Source organism: Callospermophilus lateralis, chromosome 11 (assembly GCF_048772815.1).
Source record: "Callospermophilus lateralis isolate mCalLat2 chromosome 11, mCalLat2.hap1, whole genome shotgun sequence".
In the NCBI taxonomy this organism is placed as follows: Eukaryota; Metazoa; Chordata; class Mammalia; order Rodentia; family Sciuridae; genus Callospermophilus; species Callospermophilus lateralis.
The window spans coordinates 47,124,916-47,149,928 of record NC_135315.1 but is presented as its reverse complement, the minus strand read 5'-3'; the positions used below and the strand labels follow the sequence as shown (position 1 = coordinate 47,149,928).

At 47.0% G+C, this 25,013-nt stretch overlaps 4 protein-coding genes across 6 annotated transcripts; 2 read left to right on the top strand and 2 right to left on the bottom strand.

The window, feature by feature from the left end:
* The first annotated feature begins 123 nt into the window (after positions 1-123).
* On the top strand, positions 124-3,181 carry Pfn1 (profilin 1). The gene is made up of 3 exons (XM_076869633.1): positions 124-435; positions 1,840-2,032; positions 2,824-3,181. Exons 1-3 carry the CDS (start codon positions 304-306, stop codon positions 2,919-2,921), a joined length of 423 nt encoding a protein of 140 aa, XP_076725748.1. The 5' UTR covers positions 124-303; the 3' UTR covers positions 2,922-3,181.
* Positions 3,182-3,818: 637 nt separating this feature from the next.
* Positions 3,819-7,979, bottom strand: Rnf167 (ring finger protein 167). 3 transcript variants are annotated; one of them, XM_076869814.1, is made up of 10 exons: positions 7,877-7,979; positions 7,261-7,738; positions 7,100-7,180; positions 6,195-6,320; positions 6,007-6,094; positions 5,722-5,812; positions 5,413-5,518; positions 5,100-5,193; positions 4,403-4,483; positions 3,819-4,316 (listed from the first exon to the last, which is right to left on the bottom strand). In XM_076869814.1, exons 2-10 carry the CDS (start codon positions 7,342-7,344, stop codon positions 4,006-4,008), a joined length of 1,062 nt encoding a protein of 353 aa, XP_076725929.1. In that variant the 5' UTR covers positions 7,345-7,738; positions 7,877-7,979; the 3' UTR covers positions 3,819-4,005. The 3 variants fall into 3 exon arrangements, with proteins under 3 accessions (XP_076725929.1, XP_076725930.1, XP_076725931.1); XM_076869815.1 differs by having other exon boundaries at positions 7,907-7,974; XM_076869816.1 differs by lacking the exon at positions 7,877-7,979 and having other exon boundaries at positions 6,247-6,320; positions 7,261-7,446.
* A 163-nt stretch (positions 7,980-8,142) lies between these two features.
* On the top strand, positions 8,143-11,084 carry Slc25a11 (solute carrier family 25 member 11). The gene is made up of 8 exons (XM_076869817.1): positions 8,143-8,422; positions 9,019-9,171; positions 9,254-9,460; positions 9,635-9,725; positions 9,809-9,899; positions 9,982-10,081; positions 10,289-10,340; positions 10,477-11,084. Exons 1-8 carry the CDS (start codon positions 8,328-8,330, stop codon positions 10,630-10,632), a joined length of 945 nt encoding a protein of 314 aa, XP_076725932.1. The 5' UTR covers positions 8,143-8,327; the 3' UTR covers positions 10,633-11,084.
* Positions 11,085-12,804: 1,720 nt separating this feature from the next.
* On the bottom strand, positions 12,805-14,805 carry Gp1ba (glycoprotein Ib platelet subunit alpha). The gene has a single exon (XM_076871582.1). The coding sequence runs from the start codon at positions 14,803-14,805 to the stop codon at positions 12,805-12,807; it is 2,001 nt and encodes a 666-aa protein (XP_076727697.1).
* Between the last annotated feature and the right edge of the window lie 10,208 nt (positions 14,806-25,013).

Below are 25,013 nucleotides of genomic sequence, written 5' to 3'. Positions count from 1 at the left end.
GCAATAGGGGGAGGGATTTTTAAAATTGCATTTGCAAAGTTCGGTATCTGGGCAGACGGGGGGAGGGAGAGAATGGGGAGCAGGCCCCGCCCCTACCGCCCTTTGCAAATAAAAATCCAGAGGAGGGGGGGGGAGGAGCAGGAAGTGGCGGTGCGAGGGCTGCTGCACAGCTAGCAGAGCCGCGGTCCGGACGGTAGCGCGTGCCCCGAGCTCTCCGCCTTCCCCCGCCCGCCAGTCCGAGGCAGCCCGAGCCCAGCCCGCGGCCCCAGCAGCAGCGCCGAGAGCAGTCCCAGCAGCAGCGCCATGGCCGGGTGGAACGCCTACATCGACAACCTCATGGCGGACGGGACCTGTCAGGACGCGGCCATCGTGGGCTACAAGGACTCGCCCTCCGTCTGGGCCGCCGTCCCCGGGAAAACCTTCGTCAACATTACGGTACTGCGAGGCTTGCGCGGTTCGGGGCACTGACTGGCCTTGGATCCTGAGGAAGGGACTTGGGTGGGGGCGGGCGCGGTCTAGGAAGAGCAGCGAAAGGCCGTGACCGGGTGCCTTCCCTGGAAGCGGCGCGAATGGCGGCTGCACGTGAGCAGGTCCCTCAGTGCCCCCCAGTCCTACACCCCTGGCGGCGGCGCCCATCCCGTTCGGCGCCCCGTTTTATGCGACGGGGCGTTACATCCGGGGCACACAGGGCGGGGAGGGGCGCGCCGCCCGGTGCGGAGGCCCACTTCCGCCTCTTATAGGGCGGGGCGGGCACGCGCTGCAATTTTAACCGGGGATTGTGATTGAGACGGGACTTGGAGCCCCCCTGACTTTTTGAGGCTGTGAACTCATGTCTCCTTCACCATTGTTTCCCATTATGCGGGTGGGAGACCCGGCGCATGGCCTTGGGCCCATGCTTGTCCTCCGTGGGTTCCTTGCCCCTCCCAATCCCGTTAGAGAGGGCGAGGCCGCCACACACACCCCCAATTCGGCATGTTGGCCTCAACCTTCCTATGAGGCCAATCCCGGAAGTCCCCTCTCCCTCCCTTCCCGCCATTCGGCGGGGCCTATGGCAGGGGAACTTTATGAGAAGTTCTGAGGTGGTATAAGTCAAGGAATAAGGGATGACTACTGCTGTTTCCACCATCACTACGTCTTGGCCACACTGCCCGGAAGTGGGGAGGGGTAGCGGAAGTTCGAAAGGGGGGGAAGGGGATTTCCGGGCGGGAGGGGACCGGATATAGGGGTTTGGGGTTTAAGGGGGAGGAGGAGAAAGGTTCCCTGGGGTTTCTAGACCCGAGAGTTGAGCTTGCCAGTTCTGTTTAACCACCCCCTTTAAAACTTTTCCTACTTCCCGGAAAGCCCCCAGGGTCTGTTTCCTCATCTTGAGACATAGATACCTGGATCTAAACTCTTAGGTTATTTGGAGACCCAGGCGTCCGGGTTCCTAACATCTGCAGAACCTTTGACCAAATAAGGGCAAAGTTGCTTTCTCTTGCTTTGCCCGCCCCTTCCCTTCCCCTCTCCGCTTCTGCTTTTCCTGAAGGAGAGTTCTTGAGCATCCAAAGGTTCCCCACTTTCCTTACTGGCTTTTGGCCCCCTTATATTTCCTGAATTTACTTTCCATATGAAAACACTGAGATCTGCTTCTTCAGAGGAGTATGTTATCCCTTCATCCCTGGTCCCATTTAGAGGGTTTGAGGATCATGCTCTTTTTCTGAAACAACTTTCCACAATACTGAATTTCTGATTTCATTGACCAACATATAGCTCCCAAAGCAGTAGGAGGAGGTAGGTTTCTAGAGAACAAAGTGAAGAACTTGGTGTATTATCTTCATGGGTGCTCGATTCCTCTTCTAGCCAGCTGAGGTTGGTGTCCTGGTTGGCAAAGACCGGTCAAGTTTTTTCGTGAATGGGCTGACACTTGGGGGCCAGAAATGTTCTGTGATCCGGGACTCACTGCTGCAGGATGGGGAATTTACCATGGATCTTCGTACCAAGAGCACCGGTGGAGCCCCCACCTTCAATGTCACTGTCACCATGACTGCCAAGAGTGAGTTTCTCAATTTTATCCTTCCTCTACATCTGAGATATACCTAATGTACCTCTTTCCATTCATCTTGGGGACTTATTTCTGTGTGACTTTGTTTTGAAGAGGGTCCAACCAGTGTTCTACTCCCTGTCTGCTAGAAGCCTGGATAGTCCCTCTAGTTCCAGTTCTGTCTCAGTTCCTCATCTTATGAAGAAGTTGAACTGCATTGCCTTTTTTTTTTTTTTTTCCTTTCAGTACTGAGGATTGGACCCTGGGGCCCTTTACCACTCAGTTGCATCCCAAGTTCTCTTGACTTTGAGACAGTGTTGCTAAGTTGCCCAGGCTGGCCTCAAACTTGCAATCCTCCTGCCTCAGCCTCCCAAATTGCTGGGATCACAGGCATATGCCACTGCCACTGGCCCCTATATTACCTTTTTAGTTCTTTCTTGCCTTGAGCTTTTTTTTAAAGTAGAAACTCGTTTTATTAGAGTAGGTAGATTGTTTGGATCCTAAGCCAGCATTTAGTTCTGATCTTTTCAGCTCTTCCTTAATCACTTCTGGCCTGAACACAGGAGTCTAGAGTCTGAGCTTTGACCCCTAAATTTTAGTTTCTTCCTCTCTAGCCTTTAAGCTTGATTTTTCTCCTTTGAAAAGCCCTATTGTTTCAGGTTGACTGACAGCCTGCCTGTGTGTGGGGGGTTGGGAGGGATGAGGTTGGGTTACAGCCCCCAGGGCTGGACAGCTGCTGAACAGCTGGCAGAGGGGGTGGAATTGTGACACCTGGGTCCTAGCCTCCTTTCTCTTTCCTCCAGCGCTAGTCCTGCTGATGGGCAAAGAAGGTGTCCACGGTGGTTTGATCAACAAGAAATGTTATGAAATGGCTTCCCACCTGCGGCGTGCCCAGTACTGACCTCTTCTGTCCCTTCCCTCACCACTCCCCACAGCTTTTGCACCCCCTCCTTCCCATACACAGACACCATTTTTATTTTTTGGGCCATTACCCCATATCCCTTATTGCTGCCAAAACCACGGGCTGGGGCTGGGGCTGGGGCCGGGGCTGGATGGAAAGATACCTCCCCCTTACCCATACTCCTCCTGTGTGTGGTTGGAAAAATTTTTTTCTCATTTTTTTTTTTGTGTTTTGGATTTTTTTGTTCTTTTTTTTTTTTTTGGTTTTGTTTTTTTTCTGAATAAAAAAGATTCTACTAACAAGATGCTGTATGATTTGAGCTTAGGTATCAGAAGAGGGGACAAGCAATGTGACCTGCCTACTTGGAACCTTGCTCAGGGTTGGGAACAGGATTGAGGCACTATTAAGTCCAGGTATTTGAGCTTTCTGCTCTTTATACCCCCATGTCCAGGCCTTTCTACCTGCCTCAGGTATACCTGTCCAGGTGGCCTGCCTTCTCCACAGTGGTATTACCAGGCCTAGGTCCTCAAGTGCATGCTAGTTGAATTGGTAGATAATGGAATAAAGCCATTCAGACCAGAGAATGGGTCTAAGCCTGCGGGGCAAGGCAAGGCCAGTTAGTTGAGTCATCCTCTTTTGTAGGTGGGGCTCTCCCTCTCTGAGTCACAGCAAGTGCTTGTTGGGGCTGTCCCCATGACTACAGGTTAGTCTGTTCCAATGTTCCCCTGTCCCTTTATAGCAGAAAAAAGCATAAGAAATTAACCTGTGTGGGGGCTGTGGATGTAGATCAGTGATAAGAGTGCTTACCTAGCAAGCACAAAGCCCTGGATTCAATCCCTAGCACCTCAGGGTAGAAAAAAATGATTAACCTGAGTGAAAATGACCTTCCCGTTTCTTAGTCCACAAAAACAATTTTATTAACCCGTGTGAAGACCCAAATCCCCTTTGACCCTCCCCAATATACAACCCCTCAGAAGGATGGGGCCATTTCCAGCCTAGGTTTCTCCCTTATCAGAATTTAGAAGACCAAAGGAAGAGGGCCTGTGCAAATTGGTCACCAGAAATGCCAAGTGTTGGGGGAGTATTAGACAAGTATGGCAGAGGAAGAAGAGGAGGAGGAAGGAGAAGGTGGGGGATCTGTTGAGGGTCCAGGAAAAACAAGGGGGGCTGGAGCTAGGGAGCCAAAAGAAGTAGGAAGAGTGGGGCTAGAACCCAGGAGTGGGGTCCGTTCTGAGGCAGGGTGGTCCCTTGGCTCCCCCTCCTCATCGCCTTCTTCATGCCGCTGAGTCTCTTCCTCATCCTCGTCCCCAGGACCCCGATGAACAGGCTGCTTGCAGATGGGGCAGGTCTTGCGGGTCTGAGTGAGCCAGGGGTCCACACAGCGGCTGTGATAGGCTATGGAGAGGAATGAGTTGAGGTACCCTACCTGGTGCCTTGGTGGTAGTGGTGGGGGCTTTGCACACAGGCAGTGAGGGCCTTACCATGGGCACAGGGGAGTACCCGAAGCTTGTCCCCATCTTCATATTCATCCAGGCAAATGGCACAGACATCATACTGGTCTCCTGAAGTGGAAAAAGGAATCTAGTCCTTAACTAAGCCATTCTGAACTGGGCTCACAAGAACTCTAGAAGGCCTGTGGTAGATCTAAGCCCTTCAAAAAAATGTTCCCTAATTCTACAGACAGTGGAAGAGCTAAGCAGAATAAAGGCCAGGGTAGAACATGAAAGATTTTGGGGTGGAAGGGACAAGCACAGAGAAGGGAAGTGGGTTTAGGGGGAGGTGATGTGAGGGTGGAGAGATGGAGTGGGAGGAGTAGAAACGGGCAGGACTTCTGCTATAGCCTTATATGGGCACTGAGGGCTCTAAGGCCTTAATACTCAACCCTACCAGTTTCTTCTGACTGAATCCTCACCACTTTACATTTTTTGCCCTCACTTCCTCTTACTTGTTAAGGTGTGTCATTCCATGTTTCCACCTATTCCACTTTAGTCCTCTATGGTTTCCATTTCATGCTCTTACTTCCCTCTCCTGTCTTCATCATATTTGGGAGTAAAGAGGATAACATCTCAGGTTGAGTCCTTCTTACTGCCATCTTTGTACCCCTTATCTACTGGTATCTAACTCCTTCAGAAACCAAGTAAGCTATGGGCAAGGCCCTACCCTCCCCTGTATCCTCACCCTTCTGATAGTCATGGGTAGGAATCTGTTTCAGTTGCTCTTTGGTAAGTCGATTCCGCTGGAGCCTTTTCCGGTGCTGGATACAACGAACTATCTGGGGGAAAGGGGAGTGGATGGATCAGGCTTATGGAACAAACTGAACAGTGGGGGCTGGGGTTGTAGCTCAGTGGCAGAGAGCTTGCTAGCATATGGGAGGCACTGGGTTGATCCTCAGCACCACATAAAAATAGGTAGGTATTATGTTCCCCTACAACTAAAAAAAAAAAAAAAAAAAAAAAAACCAGCTATTCCTATCAGGTTCTGAGGTACTCACCATTAGTGCTCCCATGGCCAAAACCAGCAGTCCTACAATCCCAGTGAAAGGAATAAGGTAATAGCCCAAGGGGAAGCTATTATCTGGAACAAGAAGCACCTGAGCCCTGAGGAAAGGAAGACCAGTCTCAGAAGCAAGAAAAGCAAATGAACAAAGGATAGACTGGGTAACTGGCTCTGACTATACCCAAATTGGGGAAAGGAATGGGCAGGGGAGAAAGGACCTAAGGGTGAGTGGTTGGGGCAGTGAGACCTGGACTGGGCTCCAGGTTGGCATGGAACTGCTGAAGGAAGGAGGCACATGTCCTACCCTTTCTCGTAGACAAAGAGGGCACGCAGGTACTTGGCACTCCTCTCCCCAATAAACACAGATGGGATCCATATCTGCTGCTGGATTTCCTCTGCAGGGATCAGGGTGTTACACTGGGAACTTGACCTTCCACTCTAATAAATACTTTGGGAGCCTTGGCATTTGGTACCTTTGCCCCATCCCACCCAAAGGATTGACTTCTTTTCCCTAAGCCTTCAGCCCTCCCACTATCTCTTCAGTCTGAGTTCTATTGAAAATTTAGTTCTCCACATTCTCCAAACTTACCACTATTCCACACCATGTTCAAAAGTTCATTGGAATTCACATTGTGTACCACAGCTGCACCATACCCAGCCTTCTGAGCATTTAGGACCTACGAAGACAAGGCAGAAGATAAGAAAGCATCACGGACCTTGCCATTGTTCCTGGTTTTTTACCCTCAGCTTCCCAGCTCCCACTCCACATTCAGCAACCTTGAGGTCAAAGTTGCAGTCGAATCTTCGAAGCAGTGCAATAAAGACTGACCCGTTGACCGGGGCTGAGGGTGGTGGGGCAATGGGGCTGCAGGCATTTTCTGGGTGAGCCTCCACAAGGAACCCCTGGGACACAGAAGCAAAAACAGTTGGACTTCTCCCTAGGTTCTGCTTCCCACAGAGCCCCCAAGTAGATTGGCCCTGGCATGCTACATGTTCTCTCTCACTTCCTTCTCATCCCTGGGTCTGAGCATCCCACCCAAGTCAGAAGCCTACATCTTTTTATCCTCCAAAAGATGCAATTAAAACAAACCACATCTCTTTTCTAGACCTCATTTTCCCTCTTCCTTTCTTAGATGGGCTAGCCTGTACCCCATTCTGCAACCTAATTCAATTCGGCTTTCCAGTTCCCCACTAATTAAACTTTATGTACACATAACACATTTGCCTGCCTACAAATTTCCAATTATGCATTTCACACAACTCTACTGATATCTATTGCCCAAGTTCTTGTAGTGTTGCAGTCTTGCCATGAAGTACCACAGAACTGCTTTCTCACAGTACCCTTAGGGTAACTTCTATTATCCTATTTTACCTTAAAATAAATTAAGCCTCAGATGATTAGCTTGTCCATGTCTATACAACCAATAGCTGGCTCCAGAGATCCTATTGATAAGTGCCACTTCCTCCTGTTTTCATCTTAGTCCACTTTCAGTCTCCCTCATAAGCTCGGAGTTCCATGGATGGGCACTCAGCCTTCAATCTCCAGATTCTGGATTCCACACCAGATGTATACATGAAATTAGTTCCTGACTCTTCCTACCTCCAGCTTCACCCAGGGCATGGTTCCTCATCCCCCACCCAGGACAAGATAGGGGAATATAGAAAAATGGAAAGAAAGTCACCTGGAGTCCCTCCTGACTCAGAGTGGCCCCAAACAGAGCTGGGAGGTCTGCAAAGTCCATGCTGGCATTGTGCTCCGAAGTCTGTGGACAAAAAAGCCCATGTTCTTCAGCCTGCAATCTGTCCCCTCAGCGCCCTTCCCCCACCCGACCCTCGCACTCACCGCTCGAATGAGCCCCTGAATGGGGGTCGCTCCCCACAACACAGTAGCCACAACCACAGGAAGCGGGAAGGCCACAGAGTGCATGGCAGCGGGCGAAGAAAGGTTGAGGAAGTCGCGTCCTTGTAGAAGGGGCAGAGCGTATTTCTGCGCCCTTCAGGATCCCAGGGGTCCAACCACCCCCAGGTCCCACTTCTCAGCTACATGGGAGCGCCGGGGAAAGAACCCCGACTCGGGGAGTGAGCTATCCAACTCGTTTGGTGAAGTTAAGGAAGACACAAAATTTTTTTGGTATAGAGATAAAATGAATAAAGGGACCAGAGGTAAGCACAGGTGACAGAAACACTTCTAGAAGGGCGGGGGAGCTCAAGGAGGTGAGACTTCCGGCCAGGTGGGCCTTCTTCCTGTCCCTCGGAAAAGGGCTTCCGGTAAAGAAAGGCCGCTTCCAACACTGGATGCTGAAGATGAAGGACTTCCGGTCCTAAAAGGCCAGTTAAAGGAAAAGTTAGGGATGGAAAGAATGCCTGAGTAGATACAGGTAACACCAAATCCTAGAAGACGATCTAATCGGTTCCTTTTAGTGCCCGTGATCCCCCCTTGTGTTGCCCTGTTTACAAACCTCTCATCCCTCGGGCAGCCGCCGACGTACCTGCAAGTCTCGCGAGAGTGACCACCCACCTCCGCCCCGCCACTGAAATCTTTCTCTATCGCGAGAGACCTCCGTACTCTGGCTAGCCTGACTCGCTCTCGCGAGACTTCCAAACAAACTCCTCTCCAGTTTCCCGGGATTCTAATTCGGTAAAAACTGCGCCTATAATCTGGTTTCCTAAAACAGCCACACCCCTTCCCGCACGCATCCCTCAAGCTCCCCCTTCATCTCCGCCTTACTCCCGGCCGCCTTTGCGCTGAACGTCTGCGCCAGCGCCGGCTTCCAGCTGGTGCTGGTGCTGGACCTGAGAGCCAGAGGGGCGTGCGCGCGCCCTCGCCCTGTTGCGCGCTCGGTGTCACCTTGGGCGCGAGCGGGGCCGCGCGCGCGCAGGGGACCCGGAGCTGAGGGCCATTCAGTGGCGATGGCGGCGACGGCGAGCCCCGGGGCCGGCGGGATGGACGGGAAGCCCCGTACCTCCCCTAAGTCTGTCAAGTTCCTGTTTGGGGGCCTGGCCGGGTAAGCTCAGGCCCCACGGATGGGAAAGGAGGAGGAAGGGACGGGCGCAAGGACTGGGCCCGGTTTCTCTCTGGGTCTTTTACAGTGAACTGAGCCAGCACGGGGTCAGCGTGCTCACCAGTGGTTTGTGAGGTCTTTTCTGGGCTGCTAAGATCTTTTCACCCATTGCAGGACCCCTAATGGACTGCATGCGGGGTCATTGCACAACCTTTGCCAAGCCACCTGAGTTTCCTAGCTTACTGCTTGGCTCTGCCTAGCTGAATGGGGTTCCAGGTCATTAAGTGATTCCCTGAAGGACTGCTTGGAGTCCCAGATCATGGATGTCCCCCTCCTCCCTTCCCTGGGTCGAACTGCATTTCGTCCCCTCATTGCTTGACTCCCATGGAGCTGCCTGGACCACTTTCATTGCATGGCTCCTGCTGGACACCTATAATTTCCAGACACATTGCTCTTACATGCCCAACATGTCCAACAGCCTCCTGATTCCTTACTCACATGACAGGCCCTGACCTTTGTAACTTCTTGCCACCAGGCTCCAGTAGGCATTAGTACATCTGGAACTCCTGACCCTTAATTACACTCCTGCCTTCCCCCAGGATGGGAGCTACAGTTTTTGTTCAACCCCTGGACCTAGTGAAGAACCGGATGCAACTGAGTGGAGAAGGGGCCAAAACAAGAGAGTACAAAACCAGCTTCCATGCTCTCACCAGCATCCTGAAGGCAGAAGGGTTGAAGGGCATTTACACTGGGTACTGGCCTCAGATTGGGGAGAAGGGTATGGGTTGGCAGGTCTAGAACTTTTCCTGATGCGCTGACCCCTTTGCTCCTCAGTCTGTCAGCTGGTCTTCTGCGACAGGCCACCTACACCACTACTCGCCTTGGCATTTATACTGTGCTTTTTGAGCGCCTGACTGGGGCTGATGGTACACCCCCTGGTTTTCTGCTGAAGGCCCTGATTGGCATGACTGCAGGTGCAACTGGTGCCTTTGTGGGAACACCAGCTGAGGTGGCTCTTATCCGTATGACTGCTGATGGTCGGTGAGTTACAGGACTGAACCCAACTCAAGTCCCATTCTTGGAATCTGGAATGAAAGTACCAGTTTTTTAAACCCAGACCTAGAACAGAATGTTTACTTACTCTTGCTCCCATTTTTTGCTCCTGTGGGCAGTGTGGACTGTCCTGATCTTGGGCTCTCCCTACTCTTTCTCCAGGCTTCCAGCTGATCAACGTCGTGGCTATAAAAACGTGTTTAATGCCCTGATTCGAATTGCCCGGGAAGAGGGAGTCCCCACACTGTGGCGGGTGAGGAAAGTCTCTGGAGACTTAGGGCTTGTAGGTTCTGGTCCCTAGTATTTCTGACTCTTCCTTCACTCTCCCACTTTCAGGGCTGTATTCCTACCATGGCTCGGGCTGTTGTTGTCAATGCTGCCCAGCTTGCCTCCTATTCCCAATCTAAGCAGTTCTTACTGGACTCAGGTAAGAACCAGAACTGGGCCCTTAACTCCCAGCCTGGCCAGATTGCTCCAAACTGACTATCACCTCCTGCTTTACTCTCCAGGCTACTTCTCTGACAATATCCTATGCCACTTTTGTGCCAGTATGATCAGTGGCCTTGTTACCACTGCCGCCTCTATGCCTGTGGACATTGTCAAGACCCGGTAAGTGTGCAGGCCTGGCTTGGATAGGTGTTGAAGCCCCCCCCCCCCCCCCCGCCCTTTCTGTCTCTTATTCCCTTGCTTCTCTCCTCCGTCTCTCTCTCTCTCACCACCCCCACAGTACTGGGGTTTTAACCCAGGGCCTCATGCATGCTAGACAAGTGCTGTACCACTGAGTTACATCCCCCATCTCTGCTTCCTTTCTTTCAGGATCCAGAACATGAGAATGATTGATGGGAAGCCAGAATACAAGAATGGGCTGGTGAGAAAGCAGGGCTGAGGGCTTGAGTCATAGTGTCAGATGCCCTGGGAGGGTTATGACAGTAGCTGGGTAGGGGACAGGGTCCCAAAGTCCACGTCCTAGCTCTGTTACCCTGCGTGTCTGTCTGTCTGTCTAGGATGTGCTGATAAAGGTTGTTCGCTATGAGGGATTCTTCAGCCTATGGAAGGGCTTCACACCATACTATGCCCGCCTGGGTCCCCACACTGTCCTCACCTTCATCTTCTTGGAGCAGATGAACAAGGCCTACAAACGTCTCTTCCTCAGTGGCTGAGGGGGCAGGATACCTGGAGCCGATGTGCCGGGGCTCCCAGTCATCCATTGCTCTTACAGTCACTGCATCCCAGGGAGCCTGGACTCTGCTGCTCTGGGCCCCTCTATTTATTTCCCCTCCACAATTTGGTTTCCTCCTTGTGTTAAAGGACTTTGATCTGTTCTACCCTCTGCTCCAGTTTGCCCTGCTTGGCCTAATTCTTATGACCACTCTGTCAGTGGCTGTTCCTTGGGGGAGCTGGGAAACTCGAGGATTTCTAGATTTCCCTTAGGTGTTAGTTTTAGGACACAGAGGACAACAGAAAATCCCCCTTCTGTGGGGAAACCAAGGCAGAGCAGAGGAGACAGAAGAAAGCAGAAGCTATCAAGATGGTGGAAAGGTCTGCAGTGGGAGGCTGTGGCCCTTCCTCCCCTCACTGAGGACTTAATTAATAAATTGGATTGATAACACCACCCCCAAATCTGGAGAGTTGTGGGGATGAACAGGGGAGGAGTCTGGACAAAGAAGTTGATACCCTGGAGAACAGGAACTGGAGTTTTTAAGAAAAATTATTAAAGACAAGGCATCTGCTGGTTTTATGCAAATGCTGTGTAGGTCAGTTATGGTATAGTAGCATAGGGCAGAAACCCAAACTCCAGGCCTTGTATGTTGCTTCCCAGCTGCTTGCTCAGGAATGCAGCAGATGCTCAAATCATCTCACATTAATCCCTAGGAAAAGCCTCTGGGGTCTGGTGACTGCTTTTGTAGCCTCAAGAGGGAGGGGCTAAAATCATATTTTTGTGAATTGGGGTGAGGGCTGGGGGGCAGGGATTGTGGGGGTGGATAATAGAGCTGATCCAAAGTTTAAAAAGGATTTTGGCCAGAGACCAGCACTGGCTGAGGAGAGTGACTGCCTCATCCACTTATTGAGAATTGTGGTTGCTAGGCCTTGCTTTCAAGGAGCCTACAAATTTGGAACATAAAGGGGCATGGGAAGGTCATACTGGGAGGAGTGCTAGGTTGTGTGCCAGGCTTTGGGATGGGCAGACAGCAGGTGGGAGCTGTCCTCTTGGCAGAGCCTTGCCAATGGAACAAGAAATGAAACTCGGCATCCTGACACCTTCGCTGCTGCCTCCCTTCTTACCCACCATGCACACCTTGTCCTGGAGCATTGTGGCTACTTTGAGACACTTAAAGACTGGATCTTGTCCTTAAGGCACTTCAAGTCCAGCAAGGAAATGACAGGAACCGGGTACAATAGTGTGCTGCTGCATCTGTTATCCCAGCAGTTCCAGGGGCTGATGCAGGATTGCCAAGTTTGAGTTTAAAGCCAGCCTCAGCAACTTAGCGAGGTCCTGTCTCAATAAATAAATAAATAAATAAATAAAGCTGGGGATGTGGGGGATGTGGCCCGATGGTTAAGCACCCTCCCTACCAACTATTTCTGAGGCTGCAGTAGTAAGCAGATAACCCCTTTTGCCCTGAGGGTTGCAGACTACCAGTGGCTAGGTTTCAGCAGTGTCCCTCAACTCCAGGGCTACTTGACTATTCTGTTCTGGAGTTTCTGCTTGAGGTGGCTGGTGGGTGGCCACCCCTACAGGAGAGGAAGTGCCAGCTGTGACTGAAGGTTTGTTGGATAAGTAGCTGGGACCAGGGTGGGGGAAGTTGAGACCTTGGGAATTATTGTAACAAGCCCCTCAACCACTTTGGTTCCAAAAGAAACTACATTTTCTTTTTAATTTTATTTATTTTTTTATTCTACAAAACGTACAATGATGGTCGAGAAGAATAAAACACTAAGCAGAGGGGGGGATCCATATTTATGATACCCAGAGATAATCAGTGCTCTCATCTTGATAAATCACTTCACAAATTTTCTTCTATGTAAGGATGCCTGTAGGAGCCATGCAGTATTCTGTTTATCTGCTTTTCCTTAAATTTCCCCAAACTAACCATGTGGCTTGACAACACCCCATTAACCTAGGAAGCTTGGTTCTGTGACCCTCACAACTCCATCATCTTACTACCCCTCTTGATTTGTACAGTCTGGAGTTGAGTGTCTGGATATGAAGAGGAGGCTTCAAATAAAGGAACAGTAATTAAGTCCTCTCTGTGATGCTGTGGGCCTTACCCTCAGCCAAATTCCAATAGGAGAGACCATCAGACACTCAAGGTCCCCTGAACCACCCACCTTCAGAGGCTGTGGCCAGCATACCTAATGTTCACTGTTCCCAGCAAGTCCTGACCACGACCCTGACTCAAGGCTGAGGGCCGCCGTCCTGATATCAGAGGCCCTATGCGGCCATTAGCCCGTACCCACAGAAAGAGGCTAGAACGGAAAGTGGGGAGTGATCCTTGAAGGAAGAGCAGCCAGGCTCGAGGCACAGTCACTTGCCTTCCCCTCTGCACCTCCAGATATGTGGTTTCTATGGCTGTGGCCAGGGCAGCAGACTGGTCAGAGTCCAGGGCATGTGGTTTCATATGCCAGACCCAGGTCAGCAGTAGAATAAGGACCACAGAGGCAATCAGGAGCCAGAGGAGACCCAAGATGTAGAAGCCCAAGGGGAGAAAGCAGCAAATGTCAGGGTTGAGAAAAGGGTAATTTCTGGCGCTATCAAAATTCCTTTGAGCTGCAGATTCAGGAGAGATTGTGAGGGAGCCTGAATTAGTAGGGAATGAGGTGTATTCTGTGGTGGTCAAGATTGTGGTGGGCTCTGCAGTGATTGAGGTTAGGGGTACTGACATGGTTAGGGTTATGATAGCCTCTGGGGAGGTCAAGGCTGTGGTAGGCTCTGGAGAGGTCAGGGCTGTAGTGGCCACTGGGGAAGTCAGGGTTGTGGTGGCCTCCAGGGAGGTCAGGGCAGTGATAGGCTCTGGGGTGATTGAGATTGGGGGTATTGACATAATTAGGGTTGTGGTGGTCTCCGGGGAGGTCAAGGCTGTAGTAGGTTGTGGGGAGGTCAGGATTGTGGTGACCTCCAGGGAGGTCTGGGTTATGGTGGGCTCTGGGGTAGTTGGGGGTTCTGGCTTGATTGAGTTTGGTGTGGTCAGGGTTGTGATGGGTTCACTAGTAGGTTTTAGACTTTTGGATAATGTGGTAGATTCTATGGCTGTTGGGAATGTGGAGGAATCTGGGATCTGTGTATGTAGGAATATGGTCTGTCTCTTGGTGAATTCTTCAGTTGGAGGCAAAGAGGGCATTTGAGTCAGAGAAGCAGTAGATTTGGAGTAGAGTAGGTCCCAGTGGGTTGTATAGGCTTTGATGTTGGTAGAGAGTTTGGCCATAGTCTTTGTGGTTTCTACCATGTCGGTATCATCATAGTAATCATGCTCATCCACATCACCAATAGGGGGGCAATTTTCCCCTGCATAGTTATAGACAGGTGTTTTGTTCAAATTGCTACATTGCACACTGGTCACATTGGAGGTCATGGCTTTGACATCCATACCCTCCTTCCATACGTAGACGTTGCTGGGGTTTTTCTCCAGCCAGTGACGGAAATAGAGAATCTCACAGTCACAATACCAGATATTGCTATGGAGAAAAACAAAAGAAATGATGAGTTTCCCAAAGAAGCCCTTTGGTATCGTGTATAGCCAGTTTGCTTGGAGGTAGAGGGTGTCAAGCTCCTCCAACCCATTCAGGAGGCCAGGGGGTAGCTCACTGAGCTTATTGTTGGCAAGATTGAGCTTCTGTAGCTGGGTCGTGGTTTCCAGGAGCCCAGGGGGCAGAGTCTTCAGCTTGTTGTGTTGCAGGTAGAGTTCCTGAAGTTTGCTTAGGCCATTCAGTGCACCAGGAGACAATAAGGCCAACTGGTTGAAGGAAACATCCAGGGTAGTGAGTGCAGGCAGTGCCTGCCCTAGGAATGGCAGGCTTTTCAATTCATTGTGAGATATAACCAGTGTCTCCAGAAGTGGCAACATTCCATCTGTCTGCAGGCTGCTCAGCTGATTTGTATCCAGATACAGCTGAGTAAGGCGAGTGAGAGGCACCAGGGATGCCGTGGAGAAGGTAACCAGGAGGTTCTCACTCAGGTGAAGGATGGCTGTGTCTGCTGGCAAGTCTGCAGGCAGCATTGTCAGGTTCCGTTTTTCACAGTTCACTTCCAGTTGGCTGGCCGGTTTGGAGATGTCACAGATGGAATGGGAGTATAAGGGGCTTGGCAGCAGGAGCAACAAGAGGAGGAGAGACATGGGGACCTGTAGACAATGGGAGTTTGAGTGAACATCTCACCAGCCTCTGGCATCATATACTCAGGTCCTGGACCTTCACACTTGTAGCTCCCAGAATCCCCTCCTGAAACCCAGTTTCCATACTTTCCACTCCCTTTTCCTAATCTTGCCCCTAAAGCCTAAACTACTAGCTTCATGTCCTTGGCTCTTACCCATTTGATAGACTCTCCTTCTCCCCAAACCCCAACTTACAGTCACACAGAAACACCTCCAAAGACACAGAGCTTCTTCCAGGGTGTGACTCCGTCCTTCTGTCTTCCAGCTCCAGTGAGAGTCAGGCCAGGGGCAGGAAAGGGATGAGGATGGGGAGGAAATACCAGACTGATAGGGTCTCCGGTGACCCAGGGAACAATCTCCCTTCTGAACACAAGTCCTTATCGCCTCCCTCCACAACTCCCCAAGCCCTTCTTTAGGATCTACTCTCTCCCTCTTTCATTCCACACCAGGAAGATCCGGGGTGGACTCTTCTAACCACTACCCTTGTCCAGCTTTTAAAAACCTCTCCAGATACCACTCTTCCTTCCGTTCACAGCTACATGATTAGAGTTGTGTGACTTTTTTTAGAGTTGCCTAATTTTAATTCTTTCCTCCTCACCTCCCTCTGCCTTCTCTCTCCCCAAACTACTTCTCCCCCAACTTACTCCATTAACTTGGTTCTTGCCAAGGTCACTAATGCCCTCCTTCCTCTACATTCATTGGAAACTTCTCCATTATAATATTTTTTTTTGAGACAGAATCTCAGTGTTGTCCAGGATGACCTCAAACTTGTGATCCTTCTGCCTCAACCTCCCAGATTGCTGGGATTACAGGTGTGAGCTACTGTTCCTGGCTTCATTATGATCTTATTTGATTTTTGAGGCCTATATGCCCATGGCTACTCCATGCTTAGGACTCTCCATTGGCCTACATGCAAGTGATACCAATTTTCTTGGTTTTCCTCTTACCTACCTGGTTGGTCCTTTTTGTTCTCTTTTGTGGATTCCTCCTCTTCTGCCTTTCCTGAACAGTGAACCTATCCCCAGAATTTTTTCTTAGGCTCTTTTCATTTCTTACACTCCATAAGTAACTGGGGTCATCTTCATTAATTTCCTTGCCTGCAACCACCACCTCTACCTTCAGTGACTCTCAAATCTATTATCTCTAGTCCAGACCCCTCATCTGAGATCCAAACATATATATCTTAATGCCTTTGGGGCTTTTATTAATATACTGGGAATGTAATACCAGGGCGCTCTGCCATTGAGCTACATCCACTTCCCTTTTAAATTTTTGAGACAGGGTCTCACTAAGATGCTGAGGGCCTTGTTAAATTGCTGAAGCTATACTTGAACTGCAATCCTCCTGTCTCACCTTCCTGAGTTGCTGGGATAACAGGTGTGTGCCACTGTGCCCAGTTTCCCAATGCCTTTTGGACTTCTCTCCTTGGGTGTACCACAAGCACAAAAATAATATGTTCTAAATTGAGCTCATATCATCCAAAAAGCTTCTTCTATGTTGTTCAACTTGGCAAATGATACCAACATCCATTCATTCACCTAGCCAATCAATTTTGAAAAACAAAATCCCTGATGCCCATCCCTACTTCTTCTCTTCCTTAATCCTTATGTCCAACCTATCACCAATTCTTTCTGATCTATCTTTAGTCTCTTTCAAGTCTACTCTCTATCCCCTCAACTCCAAAGCACTGACTTCTCTCTAATTGCTTCCCTGCAGTAGCCTCCTACTTGGTTTCCCAATTTTTAAATTTCCCTTCTCTCCATTCTCCACCAGAGTGGTCTTTCTGAACTGCAATCTGCTCATCTCCTCCCATTGATTTAACTCACCAATGGCTCCTTATTGCTTTTAGGAGAAATCTAAAGTCCCTTACATGGCCTTCAGAATCCTGCAAGATCTGTACTTTGCCTACCTGTCTGGACTCATCTTTTACTACTTCTCTCTCTCTCTCTCTCTCTCTCTCTCTCTCTCTCTCTGTACTGGGGATTGACCCTACTGGTGCTTAACCACTGTACCACATCCCCAACCCTTTTTATTTGTGATTTAGAGACAGGGTCTTGCTAAATTGCTTAGGGCCTCACTAAGTTACTGAAGATGGCCTCAAACTTGCAATCCTCCTGCCTCAGCCTCCTAAATTGCTGGGATTACAGGCATGTACCACTGTACCTGGCTGTACACACTCTCTCTCTCTCTCTTTTAATATCTTTTTTTTAGTTGTTGATGGACCTTTATTTCATTTATTTATTTATATGTGGTGCTGAGAATCAAACCCAGTGTGATCCTCTTGCTCAGCCTTCTGAGTTGCTGCACCACCATGCCCAGCTTCCCAATAATTTTGGGAAGTACTCTACACATGCTAGGCAAGTACTCTACCACTGAGCCACAACCCAGGTCCCTGTACACTCTCTTGATTATTCTCTTTCCTGTGGGCCTGAATTTCCCCTTACTCTTTACCCCCTTCTGCCTAAGTCTTACTTTTTCAAAAGTTACAACTTAGAATTTTTTCCTTTGGAAAGTCTTCTCTGATTTCCCAAGACCAGGTTAGGTGTCTGTTTCAAAGAGCCAGTATCAAGTCTGCTGGGCCACTGACACTTCTAAGAAATACTTTATTGACTGATTCCCAGAAGGAATTCCATGCAAAACCCACATGAATTTGCCCCCTATTTGCTTACCACTGGTTACTGGACAAGGAGTAGGCACTAAAGCAAGATTCAATTCTTTCATAGATTTACTATTTATATAGTTTTTCAATTGCAAAAATTATTGGGAAGCTGGGTGTGGTAGTACAGCAACTTGGGAGGCTGAGCAGGAGGATCACAAGTTCGAGGCCAGCCTCAGCAACTTAGTGATGCCCTAAACAACTTAGCAAGACCCTGTCTCAAAATATAAAAAGTGCTAAGAATATAGCTCAGTGGTTAAGTGCCCGCGGGTTCAGTCCCTGGTACCCTGCCAAAAAAGGTTTGGAAATGTGGAGAAAATGGTGCAATTAATATCAGATTAGTATTAGGAAGTGAAGTGGAAGATCATATAGAAAGAAACTTGACTAAGAACCCTGAGGCTGGTGATTTTTACTGCGTTGGTATCAGAATTTTCCATTGTAAGCAACAGAAAACATTCTAGCTAATTTAGACTGAAAATGAATTGGAGTTAAAAACACATTGGAGGCTGGGGATATAGCTCAGTTGGTAGAGTGCTTGCCTTGCATGCACAAGGCCCTGGGTTCAATCCCTAGCACCACAAAAAACAAAAAACAACCCCCCCCCACCACACACGTTAGAACTGGAGCACCGAGGAACATGCCTGTAATCCCAGTGACTCAGGAGGCTGAGGCAGAAGGATCATAAGTTAGAAGTCAGCCTGAGCAATTCAGTGAGGTCCTAAGCAACTTAGTGAGACTCTATTTCAAAATAAAAAAGGGCTGGGTATGTGGCTTGGTGATAAAACACTCCTGGTAGTAAAGCACACACACAGTCATGTGCCTGTTAACTCCACGTTGTACTCCATGTGACTTTGAAGACTCCATGTTGCAAGGGAGTCTGGGAAGGCAAATATCTGGCATTTTTAGCTTCTGAAATAGGAAATAAGTAAACAAACAAACAGACAGGTAAATAAGAACAAAAAATACATTGGTTAATCCAGATGTGGTGGCACACACCTATAATCCCAGCTACTTGGGTGACTGAGGCTGCAGAATTGCTTGAGCCAAGGAGTTCTAGGTTAGCTTGGGCAATATAGTGAGACTCTGTCTCAAAAACAAAAATAATCAACAACAAAAAACATTCACAGACTTCTGGGCTGGAGACCAGACATGAAGCTATGCCGCCAAGAATAGTGCCCAGAACCAGGCTGCAGAACCAGTCTGGTGAGCATAACTCTGCTTCTGCTGCAAGACCAGGTCACTGAAGCTTGTGTTGCCCCAGCTGCTGAGCCAGAAACTCAGTCATCACTACCTCCTCTGCTGCAGAGAAAGAGTCCCACACGATCCCTATTTCTTTGTGACAATAGCTTCTAATTAAAGTCTGGGTGTGAATTTCATTGGTCATGTGCCTGTTAACTCCATGTTGCACTCCATGTGACTTTGCAGACTCCATGTTGCAAGGGAGTCTGGGATGGCAAATGTCTGGCATTTTTAGTTTCTGAAATAGGAAACATGTTCTGCTTTCCAAAGATTCTAAAGTTGAAGAATTTTTCAAACATCAAAGGGAGATTCAAGTGCTTTGGCACCTACTACACTGATCCTATGTTTTACTTTCTTCAGATGTCAATGTCTTAAATTATGTTACACGTTTTCAAAATTTTCATCTTTTCTTCTTGTCAGGCGAGGGTAGGCCACATCTGCTGGCAGGACTGCCGGCAGCACTGTCAGATTCCAGTTATCACAGCTCACTTCTACCTGGCTGGCCACAATTGCTGGGTCATGTTCATTGCATGTTCACTTTAAGAAATGGCCAACTCTTTCCCAGAGCGGATGTAACATTTTACGATCTCATAGCAACATATGGGTGATCCAGTTTCTCTGTATCCTTGCTGGCCTTTGGAGTTGTCCACATTTAATGGATAATGATGTTGAATATTTTTCACCTAGATATTTGTTCTCTGTATATTTTCATCAGTACAGTGTCTCTTCATGTCTTTTGCCCATGCTCTGGTTGGCTTGTTATTTTTACTGTTACTTTGAACATTTTTTTTTGTACCGGAGATTGAACCTAGGGGTGCCTAACCACTGAAACATATCCCCAGCCCTTTTTAAAATATTTTATTTAGAGATAGGGCCTCGGTAAGTTGCTGAGGCTGGCTTTGAACTTGTAATCCTTCTGCCTCAGCCTCCTGAGTTACTGGGATTACGTGCATGCACCACTGTGCCCAGCATTTTGGACATTCTTGAAAGCTTGTTTGGAGGTTCTAGCAGGGGAGTGCAGCTACTCATATACTCTTGACCAAATGGTCCTCCTCTATTGGGGAAGGTTGTCCTCTTTGAGGAAGGATGAAATGTCAGGAGGGACATACGTTGAGTGGTGAAGGAGGAAAGTGACACTCATCTTGCCAGGCAGATCAGTTGAATCAACCCTGGCTATCAATGGAGTGACAGATGTTGCAGCCAGATGGCCCTCACATCCTGGGTATTCTTTATATACTCTAGATACTATTTCTTTACTGGGTGTGTGGTTTTGTGAATTATTTTCTCCCAGTCCTGTAATTTATCTTTTCATCTTCTTACCATTTTTTTGTAGAGCAAAAGTCTTACATTTTGACTGAATCAAATTTATCAATTTTTCTTTTATGTATTGGGTTTGTTTTTGGTGTAAACTCTAAGAACTCTACCTAAATTTTCTTCACTGTTTTTCTTTAGGGGTATGTGAGTGTGTGTGTGTGTGTGTGTGTGTGTATGTGTGTGTGTGTGCGCGCGCGTGCATGTTCAAAACCAGCCTCAGCAACTCAGCAAGGTCCTAAACAACTCAGTTAGACCCTGTCTATAAATAAAATAAAATAAAATAAAATAAAATAAAATAAAAAGGTCTGCAGATGTGACTCAGTAGTAAAGTGCCCCTGATTTAACAGTGGTGTTACCACTGAGCCACATCTCCAGCCATTTTATTTTTTATTTTGAGACAGGGTCTCACTGAGTTGCTTAGGCCTTGCTGAGTTGCTGAGGCTGGCCTCAAACTTACAATCCTCCTGTCTCAGCCTCCCAAGCTGCTTGGATTATAGGCATGTGCTAGTGAGCCCAGCTCTTTTTTTTTTTTTTTTTTAATATTTTATTTTTTAGTTTTAGGTGGACATAATATCTTTATTTTATTTTTTTATTTTTATTTTTTAAAGAGAGAGGGAAGAGAGAGAGAGAGAGAGAGAGAGAGAGAGAGAGAGAATTTTAATATTTATTTTTTTTAGTTATCGGCGGACACAACATCTTTGTTTGTATGTGGTGCTGAGGATCGAACCCGGCCGCACGCATGCCAGGCGAGCACACTACCGCTTGAGCCACATCCCCAGCCCCCAGCTCTTAATTTTATCATTTTATATATTACTTTTAAAATCAAGTTTTTTTTAAAAAAATTTGTGCTGGGTATGATGGCATACACCTGTAATCCCAGTGGCTCAGGAGGCTGAGGCAGCAAGATTGCAAGTTCAAGGCCAGTCTCAGAAACTTAGCAGGGCCCTAAGCAACCTAGTGAGATCCTGTCTCAAAATAAAACATAAAAAAGAGGGGTGGGGGACCAGGGTTGTGGCTCAGTGGTAGAGTGCTTGCCTAATGCACATGAGACACTGGGTTCGATCCCCAGCACCACATAAAAATAAAAACAAATAAATAAAGGTATTGTGTCCATCAACGAGTAAAAAATTTTTTTAAAAGGTGGGGGTAGGAATGTGGCTCAGTGGTTAAGCAGCACTGAGTTCAATCCCTGGTACCAAAAAAAATGTTTTTTTAAATTTTGCTTTTTAAAATTTTGTTCAATTGGTATACCACTTGTTACAAAGACTACCTTTTCCCCCTTGAATTGCTTCTGTACCTTCATCAATAAACAGTTGACTTGAGCTTGGCCTGGTGTTACACAACTTGGAATACCAACTACTTGGGAGGCTAATGCAGGAGGATCACAAATTTGAGGCCAGTCGGAGCAATTTAGCAAGTTCCTTTCTCAAAATAAAATTAAAAGGGTTGGGGATTTAGCTCAGGGGTACACCATTTGCCTAGAATGTGGTAGGCCCTGAGTTCAATCATCAGAACTGTGAAAACAAACAAAAAATGCTGGGCACAGTGCTGCATTCCTAAAATCCCAGTGACTCAGGAGACTGAGACAGGAGGATCTTAAATTTGGGGCCAGAATAAGCAATTTAATAAAACCCTATTGTCAGAGCAGGCGAGGCAGGCAGCGATCAAAGGAGGCAGATTTTAAAAGGCTGCCAAACGAAGCTTTATTGAGATGTCACTCCCAGGTGGAATTCGATCAGACAGACAGAGTAGATAGGAGAAGGGTCTGAGGAGAAACTTGACCAGACTGGACTTTTATGGGGCTTACAGCAGGAAGGGAAGGGCTTGGGACAGGAAAAGATTTTTTAAGGGTCCCTTCTCCCGTTGGAGTTGGTCAGGGGAGTTGGCTGAACTCCAGGATTGGCCAGGGGGTCTTGCTGATTGACAGGCAATTCCGCCAGCACCTGATGTTCCTTTCCCGAGCGGGCTGCTTTGTTCTAAGTCCACCAAGTCACCACCACCGACCTAACACCTACCTCAAAATTTAAAAAGGACTGGGGATGTAGCTCAGTGGTAGAGTGCGTATGGGTTCAATCCCTAGTACCTCCCTGAAAATAATGTCAGTTGATTCCAGGCTGTTGTGGCACACATATCCCAGGCACCTGGAGGCTGAGGCAAGAGGATCATTCGAGCTCTGGAATCGAGACCAGTCTGGGCGACATAGTGAGACTCAGTCTCAAAAAAAAAAAAAAAAGAAAAGAAAGAAAATAGGTGTGGTGTACAGGTATAATTTCAGCTATTTGGGAGGTTGAGGCAGATGGATCACAAGTTCAAAGCCAGCCTTGGCAACTTAGACCCTATGTCAAAATAAAAAATAAAAAGAGCTGGAGATGTGGATCAGTAGTAGAATGCCACTGGATTCACTCCCCAGTATTGGGAGAAAAAAATATAAAAAAGTCAGTTGGGTCTATTTCTGGGTTTTCCATCTAGTTCTATTGATCTATGATCTATGATCTATTGATCTATTCCTCTAATTCTACACAGTCTTGATTACTCTAGCTATATTAAAAGTTTTAAAATTGGGTCAACTGATTTCTACCATTTTCTTCTTTTTCTTCACAAGTATGAGGCACTGAGTTCGATCCTAGCACCACATAAAAACAAATAAAGGCATTGAGTACATATACAACTTAAAAAAACAAAACAACAACAACAAAAAAACTGTTCTAGTACTAGGTTCTGTGGCTCATGCCTGTAATTCCAGCAACTCGGGAGGCTGAGACAGGAGGATTGTGAATTCAAAGCCAGCCTCAGCAAAAAGCGACAACTCAGAGTAGACCCTTTTCTCTAAATAAAATATTAAAAAATAGGGCTGGGGATGTGGCACAGTGGTCGAGTGCCCCTGTGTTCAATCCCCAGTGCCCCCCAAAAAACAAAAACAAAAAATGTTCTAGCTATTCTAGTGTCTGCTTTTTTCATATCAAAATTAAAATAATCTTGTCTGAATCTACAAAAGTCTTAGGGCTTAATGCTTTGGTGCACTCCTGTAATCTTAGCAATTCCGGAAGTTAAGGCAGGAAAATTGCAATCTGAGGCCAAGTTGAGGCCTTTGCAATTTAGTGAGATCTTGTCTCAAAATAAAACTTTAAAAAGGAAGAAGCATGTAGCTCAGTTTCAATCCACACTACCAAAAAAAATTATATTAGAATTTTGATAGAAATTGTGTTAAATCTTAGTATGTCAACTTGAAGAGAATTGGTTTTTTATTGTTTGTTTGTTTGTTAACTGGAGATTGAACCCAGGGACACTTTACTATTGAGCTACATCCCAAGCCATTTTTATTTTTTATTTTGAGTCAAGCTCTTGCCAATTTTTAGCAAGAAGTTGGCCTCAAATTTGCAATCCTTTTGTCTCAGTCTCCTAAGTTGCTGTAATTACAGATAAGTGCCACTGCACTCAGCTTCTATTGAGTTTTATGATTTATGAACATGGTTTGTTTTATCCATCAAAGTCTTCTTTGATTTCTTTCATTAATACTGTATAATTTTCAGCATATAGGCCTTATACATGTATTTTTAAATTTATACCTAAGCCTATTTTTCTTTTTTCTTCTCCTTCCTTTCTTCCTTCTTTCCTTCCCTCCTTCTCTCCTTCCTTCCTTCCTTTTCCTCTCTCCCTCCCCTGCCCCTCTTTCTTTTTTTGTATTGGGGATGGGATCAAGGCCTTGTGCCTGCTTGGGAAGCATCCTAGAAGAAGTACACCCTTAGCCCCTCTTTCCTTCTGTCTTTTTAACAATTGTAAATGATATTACATTTTTTAAATTTTGGTGTCCATGTATTCATTGCTGGTATACAAAAAATATAATTGATTTTTATATGTTTACCTTGTACTTGCATCCTTGCTGAACTCACTTATTAGTTCTAGGAGTTTCTTGTAGATTCCTTGGGGTATATTATGTAGATAATTATTAATTTGCAAATAAGAACTGTTTTACTTTTTTCCTTTCCAATGTACACATACTTTTCTTGCTTCTTGTGCAGGCTAAGACTTTTAAGCTGCATAAGAATGGTGAGAGCAGACACTCATGCCTGGTTCCTGATCTTATGGGAAAAGCATTCTGTCTTTCATCATTAAGTATATTAGCTTGTAGGAGTTTTGTAGATATTCTTTATCAAGTTGAACAAGTTCCAGTATATTCTTGTTTTTCTGTAGGCACATGAAAAGAGCGTTCTGCTGTTGTAGAATGCAGTGTTCTATATATGTCACTTAGGTCCTGTTGGTTGATGTTAATGATATTATTGAGTTCTAATATATCCTTCTTGACTTTCTTCTAATTTTTCTACCAATTTTTGATGGAATGGTGTTGAAGTTTCCAACTATACTTGTGTGTTTCAGTTCTATGAATTTGACCTTTGCATGTTTACATCTCTGTCTGGTGCTTACGTATTTAGGATTATTATCTTCTTAGCAGATTGACCCTTTTATTATATAATGTCTCTCTCTGATAATTTGGTAATTTTCTTTGAAGTTCACTTAATGTGATACTAGCCTAGCTCCTTCTCCTTCCCTTTGATTAATAGTTGCTGGCTATATCTTACTTTTATTTTTGGTGCTGTGGTTCAAACCCAGGGCCTTGTACATGCTAAGCAAGTGCTCTAGCAACAAGTCACACCCTTAGCCCCTTATTATGTCTTTATTTCTTTTTAAATTTTTCTTAAATTACTTATTTATTCTAATTTTTATACATGATGGCAGAATGCAATTCATTTCATATTACATATATAGAGCACAATTTTCAAGTCACTGATTGTTCACAAAGTATTTTCACACCATTCATGTTTTCATACATGTACTTAGGGTAATGATGTCTCACTCATTCCACCATCATTCCTACCCCCTTGCCCTCTTCCTTACCCTCCCTCCTTTTTCCCTATCTAAAGTTCCTCCATTCCTCCCATGCTCCCCCACCCATCACCATTATGAG

Excerpts from the sequence above, each read along its gene's own strand:
- Pfn1 (XM_076869633.1), top strand. The coding sequence starts at position 304 with ATGGCCGGGTGGAACGCCTACATCGACAACCTCATGGCGGACGGGACC. Across the intron at positions 436-1,839 it reads AAACCTTCGTCAACATTACG|CCAGCTGAGGTTGGTGTCCT; the intron begins GTACTGCGAGGC and ends TTCCTCTTCTAG. Across the intron at positions 2,033-2,823 it reads TGTCACCATGACTGCCAAGA|CGCTAGTCCTGCTGATGGGC; the intron begins GTGAGTTTCTCA and ends TCTTTCCTCCAG.
- Rnf167 (XM_076869814.1), bottom strand. The coding sequence starts at position 7,344 with ATGCACTCTGTGGCCTTCCCGCTTCCTGTGGTTGTGGCTACTGTGTTG. Across the intron at positions 6,095-6,194 it reads ACTGCAACTTTGACCTCAAG|GTCCTAAATGCTCAGAAGGC; the intron begins GTTGCTGAATGT and ends TTGTCTTCGTAG. Across the intron at positions 4,484-5,099 it reads TACCCATGACTATCAGAAGG|GAGACCAGTATGATGTCTGT; the intron begins GTGAGGATACAG and ends TTTCCACTTCAG.
- Slc25a11 (XM_076869817.1), top strand. The coding sequence starts at position 8,328 with ATGGCGGCGACGGCGAGCCCCGGGGCCGGCGGGATGGACGGGAAGCCC. Across the intron at positions 8,423-9,018 it reads CTGTTTGGGGGCCTGGCCGG|GATGGGAGCTACAGTTTTTG; the intron begins GTAAGCTCAGGC and ends GCCTTCCCCCAG. Across the intron at positions 9,726-9,808 it reads GAGTCCCCACACTGTGGCGG|GGCTGTATTCCTACCATGGC; the intron begins GTGAGGAAAGTC and ends TCCCACTTTCAG.
- Gp1ba (XM_076871582.1), bottom strand. The coding sequence starts at position 14,805 with ATGTCTCTCCTCCTCTTGTTGCTCCTGCTGCCAAGCCCCTTATACTCC.